Source organism: Geotrypetes seraphini, chromosome 8 (assembly GCF_902459505.1).
Source record: "Geotrypetes seraphini chromosome 8, aGeoSer1.1, whole genome shotgun sequence".
In the NCBI taxonomy this organism is placed as follows: domain Eukaryota; kingdom Metazoa; phylum Chordata; class Amphibia; order Gymnophiona; family Dermophiidae; genus Geotrypetes; species Geotrypetes seraphini.
In genome coordinates this window covers 180,270,176-180,282,188 of record NC_047091.1, presented here as the reverse complement: position 1 = coordinate 180,282,188, position 12,013 = coordinate 180,270,176, and the positions used below count along the sequence as shown (strand labels likewise).

General features: G+C 45.9%; 1 protein-coding gene across 1 annotated transcript in view; it reads left to right on the top strand.

The window, feature by feature from the left end:
- The first annotated feature begins 2,586 nt into the window (after positions 1-2,586).
- CABP7 (calcium binding protein 7) overlaps positions 2,587-12,013 on the top strand; it is a 173,154-nt gene continuing 163,727 nt past the window's right edge. The window contains exon 1 of the mRNA XM_033956011.1: positions 2,587-2,695. Coding sequence (XP_033811902.1) covers positions 2,587-2,695 — 109 coding nt within the window. The remainder of the gene's footprint in view (positions 2,696-12,013) is intronic.

The window sequence follows — 12,013 nt, the reverse complement described above, 5'->3', positions numbered from 1 at the left end:
TACGCCAGGTGTACACCTGGCAGGGCCTCCGCGTGTGCGAATCACCGGACTTGATGGACCGAAGGGCTGATCCGGAGATGGCGCTTCTTATGTTCTTATGTTTACAAAATATCTTACTGATAGCATTCCCTAGCTGACAACTCTCTATTGACATGACTGTTTATCTATGGTCTTAAGATAATATTTTGTTAACCGGTTCGAGTCCCTCTGGGAATGACCTGGTATATAAGACTAAAGATTAGATTAGATTAGTATATGTCTGTGGATGTGATTTGCATCAAAGTGTCAAATGTGTACCAATGTTGTGCATGTTTCCCACATAAAATATATACCCCTTGTCAATCACCTTGAACCTATTCTGGATAAATGTGACACAGAAGTTCAGATTAGATTAGATGCATCTCTGCAGAAGTTTGGATCACCTATGTGTATAGACGAAGATGGATCACCTATGGGGCTCATAATCGAAAGAGAAAAACGTCCAAAAACCGGCCTAAGTCGGCACTTGGACGAACATTGTCCAAATACATTCAAGTGCCAATAATAAAAACGGGTTTTGGATGTATTTCTAAACGACCTAGGCTTTCATAGTGACGCTGAACGACCAAAGCTAAATGGGGCATTTCGGGAGGAGTGTCGAGGGTGGGAGTTGGGCGGGACGTGGGCCAGCTTAGACTTAGTTGTACAACATGTATAAGTTATACAGCCCAGGATCGATGGAACTTAGACGTTGTGACTTAGACCATTTAAAACATGGTCTAAGTCACAAAAACCCACCTAAAGTCACCAGATAAGCACTGCAGACACAAACTACAGACCCCCACACGCTACCCCAGGGATCACCGACTCCCCCAACCCCATAAAAATCGTAATCACACTAAAATTCAGCCTCCAGACCATTATCACCTGGCAGCCTGGCATAGGAAAGCCTAGTTGTCCTGCACAAAGGAGTCTTAAGCCGTCTTGGGGGTGGCTTAGGGACTCGTGGAGAGGAGGACCCATGCCCATAAGCCCCTATAATCACTGCATTGATATTGAAACATGTGCACTCCAATATACACCCCCAAAACCCTTTTTTACTGGCATATAAGTGGCTCCTGCAGCCATAAGGGCTATTGGGGTGGTAGACAAATGGGTCTAGGGGATTCTGGAGGTGGTTTGGGGTGCTCACCGTCACCTATAAGGGAGCTGTAGTGAGGAGAAGACATGGCACCCTTGTCACAGCAGTGCCCTGTAAGGTACCCCACTATTTAGGTGCTATGTATGGGGTATTCAGTCTATCACTTTGCAGACCCCTCCCACGTCCAACAGGGCTTTTCTAGGCGTTTTTGACATGGGTGAAAAGTTGGACGAAAATGTGGTATAAAGATGGACGATTTAGCGGCTTGGACGATCAGATCGGCAGGACGTATAGTTAGACGATTTTCGAAACAAAAAAAAATTTTGGATGTATTTTTCGAAAATGTGGCCTAGGCTGTTTTTTTTACTTTGGACAACTTGCGGCTTAGACAAAAACGGACTTAGACGCCCCTTTCGATTATGCCCCTCCACGTGTATAGACGAAAGGATATTTCCACAGCTCTACTTAAGGACTTTTATAAGTCTGAGGATTAAATATCAGGAAATTAGAGGTTGCATTTTGATCTGTGCATCAGAGGAGCATTTAGTATGTCCGAAGAATGAAGGATGTGTGTTGAGGAACTGCTCATTATATGTAAATGGAGAGCCTTTGGTTGCTCCTATTTCATCCACAGTGTGTGTGTTAGGAATAATTTTCTAGTATGTTAGAAGCATCAGGTTGGATGCTTGCCTGCTGTGAGTGTTTTGGGGGGTTCAATGTCCCATTTTCATGCATTCCTTCTCTGCCTGTGGGTTGTTTTTTTTTTTATATATGTCTGTTTCATCTCTCTAGTGCTCGGTCTCTTTGGCAGTGGGAGGAGAGCATGTGTTCTGTACAGTACGTGAGAGGGAGGCAGCGGCAGTGGAACACAAGCCGAGGAAGAGAGGCAGAGGGAGACCAGTGCTCAAGTCCTGCTGGGGAAACTTAGCACCCAGGGCATCCCATGTTCAACCTCACCCATCTGATTCCCAAGCCATGCCAGTCTGCAGAGGGGCAGACTGCAGCTCAGGAGACAGACAGGGTCCTTTCCCGTGAGTACCTGGGGGCCAGCATTTGGGAGTAACGTGCAGCAGGATCATGCTATCTGACTAAGGAAGGGAGACAGGAAATTTGGGGGAGAATGGCGATGCATGGACCGTCACTCATCTGACCTGGCGGAATTTCTGTCTCGTCCCCTGTTGCTCTTTTTCCTTCCATGGGATTTAAAGGGAGAAAGTCCCAATGAAGCTGTGACCTCTTCTCCTGCTTTTTCGCCCTCCGTCCCCCACCGAAGACACCCAGAAAAACTCACGGATTCCTTTAAAATACACCGGAAAGATCCATACATTCGCGGAGAAGGATTGTCCGCCTGGTCTTGGATCACGCTTTTTTACACCTCAACATTTCCATCCAGGGGCGCGTTCTCGGCTCTTTGTGTTTCATATGAAAATTTGGAGTTAAAGTTTGGGATTGTGTGAGCCGCAAAGATGCCTTTCCACCCAGTAACGGCGGCTTTAATGTACCGGGGTATTTATACCATCCCTGACATCTTCAGCGAGCAGCACAGCATAGAAATACCAGAAGATGAACTCGAGGGTAAGTAGGAATGCAAGAGAAACCCTCAAGGGGTTACTGTGGAGTTACTGCATGCTCTGCACACCTGGGCAAGACGAAAAAGAGTGAGAGACAGAGAAGGAGAGGCAGGAAAAATAGGAACACTGAGAGAAAGAGCAGAGAAAGAAAAGAAGGAAGAAGAGAGGGATATCGAATGACAAAAAAAAAAAAGGGAAAGGAGTAAAAATGGAGACTGGAAGGAAAGATAGAAAAAATAAGGAAGAGGAAGCAGGAGTGAAGGGGGAGGGGGGATATTGCAGGGAGAACAAGAATTCAGCAAGACCCCTCCAAACATCCCCCCCAGAAGCATTCTGAATTTTTATTGCATTTGAGGGGGGGGAAGGGTATTTTTTGAGCTCTTTGCCTGTTTCGGTGAACGTTGAAGCTGTTCTGCCCATAGCCGCCTGGGAATCACTGAAGAGGTCCGAATTTTGTACGTGTGCGGGATTCCTGACTTGCCTGACAGGCAGCGTTCACAAGTGAGACATGGATATGTACGGTCGGAGGGGGAGGGCGAGAGGGAGCCAATTTTCTGTGGGCAAAACAGGCACCTTTAGTGATGCAGGAAAGGGGGGGGGAGGGCTGGAGAGTATAGGGAGAGAATCACAATTGTCGGATAACGTGTGCGGTGTTGTGGCACACAGATGGACGGATGCAGAGAGACGGGGACTGGGGGGGAACTGATGACTGAGAAAGTGGAGGGGAAAGGGTTTGCAAAGGCTCAAAATGAAGGAAAAGTCTGTGGCACCAAAGAGAAAGAGGGGGAAAATCCCTAGGGGGAGGGGGAGGATTCTCAGTAGAAGATACTATTTTGTCTATTGATAGGATTGCATCTGAGGATTGTATTCAGGTAATTCCTTTCTGCAAAAAGGAAGCGCCAAGCGCTGACCCGAGCTGGGAAGCCGAGAGCTCCGTGTGGAGCCGGGGTGAGGGAGGGATGGAGAAGCACGAAGAAACTGCTCTGGAGTTTCAACTTGGAAACGCTTCCTCTCCCCCCTCCCCGGGGTCCACGACCCGGGCTACCCAGCCTGCTTACAAAAATGAGGCTCTCCGAATCATGGGGCCGACGGGGTCCATCCCCGCGGCCAGCGTGAGAGCAGAATGTCCCTGTGGAAGCTATCGAGGGCAGGGAGAGGGAATGGCAGGGAACAATGAACCTGCGCCGGCAGGGCTCTGCACTGCTCCATTGGCATTCAGCATGTGTCTCTTTTTAAAGAATTCAATTTGTTCCTGGCCACCGCTAGATGAGGGAGAGGGAGAGCTCCTTTCTCCGCTCAGCTGCCTCTGTCTCTAACAGGCAGGCAGTCGATCTATTGATCCCACCCAAGTCGGAGCAGAAGGGGTGCAGCAAAGTCACCCCTCAATTCCTGAAGGGGGACAAGGAGCCTAGAAATAGGGGGTGAGGGGAGGGCAGGCAGAGAAATGGAAAGGGGGTCTGTGCAGGGGAGAGGACAGGAGATGCCAAGGGAACAGATGTGAGCAGAGGAACGAGGAGAGAGAATTCAAGAAATAAGGCCTGGAAGCAGCGAGATTAATTGGCTGGCGCTGTGAGAAGCCGGGAGAGCAGGAAGAAAACAAGGCAACAGGTTTTCATTGGGAGGGGAGAAAAACACGAAGAGCTAAAGGCACCGAGACCTTGCACAAGTTTATTTAATTTGCTAATAAACTGCAATAGATCAGTAGCGCTTGTAAATTAAGGTGATGTTAATTGCGTTGTAATTATTCTCTGTGTGGTACATGCCAGCTGAGGAGGGTAGCACAGAGCTAGCTGCAAAATTCACAGATGTTGGTCCTGTCTTCTCACTGACACAGACTCCCCGTGTGACCTACCAGCGACTTCATCTCCCTTTGACATTTTTGCATCGTCAACTCTATGTATGTCCTTTCATCTCTCTGCACCTATGGCTCAAGGCTTGGCACAGGTGGTTTGCATCCCAGAGGTGGCGATATTTTCTGCACAAAAACTTGTAGGAAGAGAATTCCTTGCATTTTAAAGCGATGCTGGCTGAGGACGTACACTTAAGGTGGTATAGCATGGCTCACAAGAAATGATAGCGGATAACCATCACCCAACCGGTCTCACCCTGAGGTCTAAATTAAAGGATCAGATAAAAGCTGTTGGCACAGTATTTAGCGCGTACATTTTCAGGTTAATATTCAAAAGTATTTACATGTTAAACAGCTGAATGTACAAGTCTCCTATTGGTGGATTTTCTACAGAACAATCCAGCTAGTGCCGCTGAAAATTGCTCAAACCACCACAGCACTAAGAACCAGATTCAGTAAAAATAAGCGCCGGGAAAAATCAGCGCTCAGCGCTATCTTGTAAAGGTTGCTCCAGGATGAGCGCCATTCATACGATAGCACCTAGTGGGGATTCGCTCACCCAGATTTAGGCGTGAGCGGTGGCGTAACGAAGGTAGCAGGTGCCTAGGGCGGTGGTGTTCCCCTGTGCCCTCCTCTCTGCCCCCTGCTCTTTTTACGCCAGTCGCCACCTCCCACGCCACACTCGCGCCCTCCCTTCCCACCCGCACACCTCTAGAAATCTTTTCCAGCATGAGCAGCTTCTCCTGCCCGTTGTTCGCGCCGGTGTTGGTTTTCCCCTCTGACATCACTTCCTGGCCCCGTGACCCAGAAGTGATTTCAGAAGGAGCCAGGCCGGTGTGAGCATCAGGCCAGAGTAGTTGCTCACACTGGTGAAGACTGAAAGAGGTATGAGGGGCGGGGAAGGAAGGACACGAGTGTGGTCGGGGGGGAGGGGCAGAGAGGTGCCGGCGCCCCACCAAGATGGCTCCCAGGGCGGTCTGCCCTCTCCCCCCAGCCTCCCTTACTATGCCACTGAGCGTGAGGGCTTACACCAATTGAAACCTAGAGTAAATCCTGTGCACAAGTTGGGTACGGACCCCTAGTGTTCTGTAGCACTACATACATCTTTTTTAAACGCCCCTGGCTCACCCATGTCCTTCCATGGTCATGTCCCCTTTGGGTTGTGCGCAAGAAGGTTTGGGTGAGGATTTCCAAGTTTTATAAAAAATTTGATAGAATCGCTTATCAGGATTGCTAAGCGAGTTACAACAAAAATAATTTGGGGACTAAAGTTAACATAAATTTTAAAATAGGGAAGACATTTGACTAACAGGAAACAGAAGGTACAAGGGAATGAAATACATTTGTAAAAATAAAAAGAGGACATTTAGGGTAAGAACAAGAAGCTCGGGGCCGAAAAGATGCTTCCTGAAGAGATTCTGGGCAGATTTATAGAATCAGGCGTAAATCCAAGTTAGTGTCAATTAACATCACTTGTTAACAGCCAGTAACTGAAAGCTAATGACAAGATCTCAAGATTACCCGTTTGGGCACCAATCTTCTCCGTCACGGCTCCGCAACTATGGAACTCGCTGTCGACCCTTATTAGAGAAGAAAAAAATACATAACAGGTTCAAAGGAACGAGAGGGCACTCTCTAAAGTTAAAAGGGGAAAGATTCCGTACGAACGTAAGGAAGTTCTTCTTCACCCAGAGAGTGTAGAAAACTGGAACGCTCTTCCGGAGTCTGTCATAGGGGAGAACACCCTCCAGGGATTCAAGACAGAACGTACGCAGGTAGAGCTAGTCTCAGTTAGGGCGCTGGTCTTTGGCCAGAGGGCCGCCGCGTGAGCGGACTGCTGGGCATGATGGACCACTGGTCTGACCCAGCAGCGGCCATTTTTATGTTCTAAAAGGTTGGCTTTATAAGGACACATTTGAAACTTGAAACCTTTTGAGGCGACCCCGTTCTTAAAGGAAATGTAAATGGACCTAATTACCTCCCCTTTTGTTCAAACTTTCTACGTTCGCTCTCTCTCTAATTTATTGTAGTTCCACCCGCCTTCCTTCTGTATGCCTCTTACTGTCCATGTCCTAGTGCATCTCGAGTGTTGTTGGTACCCTGATTTTTTAATTATACATCGCTTTGAAATATGATATTGTCATTTAATCAAATCTTAAAATAAACTTGAATTTGGACCTTCTGTGTTCGGTCGTTGGAGGGCGCGGGGGGTGGAACAGTTGCGGCATGTTCTGCGGGATGATGGGTCTCTCTTATCATATGCTGAGTTGGCGGGGAGGGGGGTCCCTGAGATTGGCCTTCCATTTGCTTATTGTCAACTCCGTCACTATGTGGCTTCCCTCCAGGGGACTTCCTTGCGGGGGGATTTTGGGACCCGGCTCTGTACTTTTTTGGCTGCAGACCCTGATACTAGGGTCTCTATCTCTGTTTTGCATGGCCGGGTCCTGGCTCTTTGCCCGCCTAGGGTTTTCCCTGGTGTTTTGGAGGCATGGCGGCGGGACTTGGGTACGGACTTGAGGGACAATTTTATCTTAAAAACCCTGAATCGAACTGCGGGCTTGGTATATAGTGCTGAGTTACATGAATGTCACTTTCGCACTGTCCTGAGGGCCTATGCTTCCCAGAGTCAGGCTTACCATATGGGTTGTATTGATTCTCAGTTATGCATCCGCTGTTCGGTGGAGGTAAATTCTTACTTTCATGGTATTTGGAGTTGTGAGGGGATTCAGACTTTCTGGACGGATATGGCCTCCTTTTTACAGGGCTTGTTGCAGACCCCTGTGCCAGTCTCCGTGCAGTCTATGCTGTTTGCCCATTTCCCATTCTTGTGTATGTACACTTCTTATGAAAAATTATTTCTTAGTAAATGTTTTATCTTGGGGAAGAAATGTTATCTTGTGTTGCTGGCTTTCTTCTGAACCACCTTCTTTTTGGTATTGGAGGAATCGCCTTCATGAACTGCTGGGTTGGGAGGCCCATTTGGCCTGTTCTTCTCGACGCCGGAGCAGAGACTTTGTTCACACTTCGACTCCGTACTTGAACATTTTGACTCCTGAGAGTCGTAGCCGTGTTTTGAATAGACTTCACCTTTGATTCAGTGTTTCTCAGTGTCTTTGCTGATCCCTGCCTCTGAGTATCTGTACATGTGGGGGGATGGGACGGGAGGGTGGGGGGTTGGGGCTTCTTTGCTGTGGGGTGGGGTGAGGTGGGTCCGGGGAGGGCATAAGAGTCCAGCCCTCCGCGGTTGTTTGATGAAAATGTAAACCATAGTTATTTTTGCTGTAGTATTTCCTTCTGATTAATAAAATAGATTTGAACATAAAAATAAACTTGAATTCATTGAGTGGGATTTAGGTGCCTTGATGCGGTACGGTAAGATTCTGATCTGTAACGACAGCTGGGCACCCAGATTTCATTATAGAACCCAATGTGCATCAATAACCTTAGTTATCCCATTCAACCCACTATGAAGATATTGGGAGTAACACTGGACCAGAACCTGACCATGAAAGACCAGGTAGTCTCCTTGATCAGAAAAATCTTTCTCACCCTCTGGAAGCTTCGGTCCATCAGAACTTACTTCGATGTCTCTTCATTTCGAATTCTGGTACAATCCCTCATACTGAGTCAACTCGATTATTGTAACATCGCCTACTTGGCACTCCCCCAGAAGAATATGCGACGATTGCAACTAGTTCAAAATGCAGCGGTTAGACTACTTTGTGGACTGAAGAAGTTTGATCACGTGACACCTTCCTATCGACCTCTACATTGGCTGCCGATCGAATCACGTGTGAAGTTCAAGTTTGGTTGTTTTTGCTTCAAGGTACTTTATGGCTTAGCCCCTAAATACATAACAGACCTTTTCTCTTTCACAACCAACAGACACAAGCGGAGCTCACACCCGAACTTTGTTTTTCCACCGGTTAGAGGTTGTAAATTTAAAAGTCATCATCAACATCTTTTCTCACATCAAGCAGCATCATGGGGTACAGACCTTGAACAATTGCTCGTGCCTACTACCTATGGGGAATTCAGGAAACGCCTAAAAACACATCTGTTGCTGAAATACTTAGGAAACCAACCTATACAATCTTAGTCCTCATCAAACGATCGCTAGAACTATCAATCACTAAGTCTGTACTTTGTTTATTCCATTCAATCTGTAACATTTCTAATCATTGTAAACCGCATAGAACTTCACGGTCCTGCGGTATATAAATTGTTGTTATTATTATTATAGCGTGGCCCAGCATCAAAGTAACTAGCATTGACTCGCCTGCAGTTACAAGAGCCGTAGAGCTGGCATTCCTCCTCTGTCATAGACTTGACGTTGCTCTACCACTTCTCTGCGGATCATGATCAGAATCTACCTGTCAGTCAGTATTTTCCTTTCTTCCTCAGTCGCTCTGGAATTGATTTGTTGCCCTTGTCCCGGTCTTGCCACGTCTGGGTAGGTAGAGCCGATGCTTTGGCCATCATGCTGCGCATTTCTTCAGGGTGCGCTGCGAGGTCTGCAGTTTGTCTTGGTCTATAGCGGGTCCTCAAACCTGATTGGCTGAGGCTTGAGGTGACCGAAGCAGGAAAAGTCCGTCGGTCGTGAATTTGAATTTTGGCGGGAAAGTTCATTGGAATTCTCCGCCTGCAGATTTTGTCAAGGCCTAACTTTTTACGCAAGCGTTCATGGCTGATGCCCGGGGCTCTGATGGACTAGCGGAGTCCCTCCCTCTCCTATTTTAGAATTGTTTTCTGCTCTTTCTCTCTTAGATTTCTTTAAGTTTCTGATGTTCATACTTTCTTGTATCTTTCTTTTTTTTTTTTTATAAATCTTTATTAATTTTCAAATGTTAACAGTGCCATACAATGAATTTAAACATAAACACTACACAGAACGCACTTTAAATAAACAAATAATTCAAAAAACCATCATTTTCTCCCCTCTCCTCCCCATAATTAATAGAAGAAGTACATATTTAATTTCAATATTATCCTGTATCTTTCACGTCAGGTTTTGTAGTTAATTTTCAGTGTCCTATAGTTTACTTAAATTCGAAATTGCTTTGATTCTCCCCAAAAGGTGGCATATCAAGTTGTAATTAAACAAGACTGTTGGCACCTAAATGTGGAAGTATAATTCTGGAAATATGCTGTAAGTTGTACACCTAAATACAGGAAGTTGTACAGCCTTATCCATGCTCCGCCCCTTCCAGTTACATGCAATGCTAATGTGCACCGTACTGAACTTGTGGGAAGTTTATCAACCTGCCAGAAGTTTGCGATCTGAGGGAGGGAAGTCACTAATCAGTCTATAAAAAAATGGGATTCGTTATGCAGCAGGAGGACATGGGAAATCCGAATGTCTAGTAACCCTAAGCATGGCTAACCTAGTATGACACGTAACATGATAGAACCTAGCACGGTAGACAAGAACATAAGACTAGCCTACCTGGGTCAGACCAAAGGTCCATCACGCCCAGTAGCCCGTTCTCACGGTGGCCAATCTAGGTCACTAGTACCTGGCCAAAACCCAAGGAGTAACAACATTCCATGCAGAATCCCAAGGAATAGCAAGATTCCGGAATCTCAGAGTAGCAAGATTCTACAATCCTAAAGAGTAGCAACATTCCGTGCTATTGATCCAGGGCAAGCAGTGGCTTTCTCAATAACAGACTACAGGCTTTTCCTCCAAGAACTTGTCCATACCTTTCTTAAAACCAGCTACGCTATCTGCTCTTACCACAACCTCTGGCAACGCGTTCCAGAGCTTGACTATTCTCTGAGTGAAAAAAAATTTCCCCCTATTGGTTTTAAAAGTATTTCCCTGTAACTTCATCGAGTGTCCCCCTAGTCTTTGTCATTTTTAACAGTGTTTAAAAAAATACTTAAAAATATAAATTATTACTAAACGTATTTAAAATTATTTATTAATATATGAATAGCATTTGGTATTTGGACCAATGACTGAGACAACACATTAGCAATCATTCTGCCTGAAATAAGGTCTCTGAGGTCCTTCTGATGCACACAATGGATTTTTGTGCTGTTCACATTGGTGTATTTGGCTTTTGCTGGTAAATTTTGAACATCATTATTTTTCATTTGTGTGAATGCCTCTTATAGGCACTTGGCCAAACCCACTTCTCAGATACGCACAATAAGAGTTAGGTGCCAAGCCTTATACAATAGCATGTAGCCAGTTGCATGTGCCAGTGTATCATAAGAACATAAGAACAGCCTTACTGGGTCAGACCAATAGTCCATCAAGCCCAGTAGCGCGTTCTCACGGTGGCCAATCCAGGTCACTAGTACCTGGCCAAAACCCAAGGTGTAGTAATATTCCATACTACCAATCCAGGGCAAGCAGTGGCTTCCCCCATGTCTTTCTCAATAACAGACTATGAACTTTTCCTCCAGGAACTGGTCCAAACCTTTCTTAAAACCAGCTACGCTATCCGCTCGTACCACATCCTCTGGCAACACGCTCCAGAGCTTAACTATTCTCCGAGTGGAAAAAAAATTTCCTCCTATTGGTTTTAAAAGTATTTCCCTGTAACTTCAAGTGTCCCCTAGTCTTTCTAATTTTTGATGGAGTGAAAAATCGATCCACTTGTACCCGTTCTACTCCACTCAGGATTTTGTAGACTCCAATCCTATCTCCCCCTCAGGCGTCTCTGAACAGCCCTAACCATTTTAGTCTTTCCTCATACGAGAGGAGTTCCATCCCCTTTATCATCTTGGTCGTTCTTCTTTGAACTTTTTCTAGCGCCACTATATCTTTCTTGAGATAAGGAGACCAGAATTAAACGCAATACTCAGATGAGGTTGCACCATGGAGCGATTCAGGGGCATTATGACATTCTTAGTTTATCACTTTTTAAAATAATTCCTAGCATCCTGTATGCGTTTTTGCCCACTGCCGCACATTGGGCGGAAGGTTTCATCGTATTGTCTATGATGATATCCAGATCCTTTTCTTGAGCGTTAATCTCCAAGATGGACCCTAGCATCCGGTAACTGTGATTCGGGTTATTCTTCCCAATGTGCATCACTTTGCATTTGTCCACATTAAATTTCATCTGCCATTTGGACGCCCAGTCTTCCAATTTCCTAAGGTCAGCCTGCAATTTTTCACAATCCGCATGCGTTTTAACAACTTTGAACAGTTTAGTGTCTTCGGCAAATTTAATCACTTCACTCGTCGTTCCAATTTCCAGATGTGGAACATAAAACCTTGTGTAGCAAACATGAGTGTGAGAAATTGTAGCATGGTAGACAGAGTATGACAGTATAGTGTGGAAGATATGATGTATAGTATAGTAGGGTGAAAGAGAAAAGGTTAGTGTAAGGAGGAATAAGAAAATAAGAATTGCCGCTGCTGGGTCAGACCAGTGGCCTATTGTACCCATCAGTCCACTCATGCGGCGGCCCTTAGGTCAAAGACCAGTGCCCTAACTGAGACTAGCCTTACCTGGT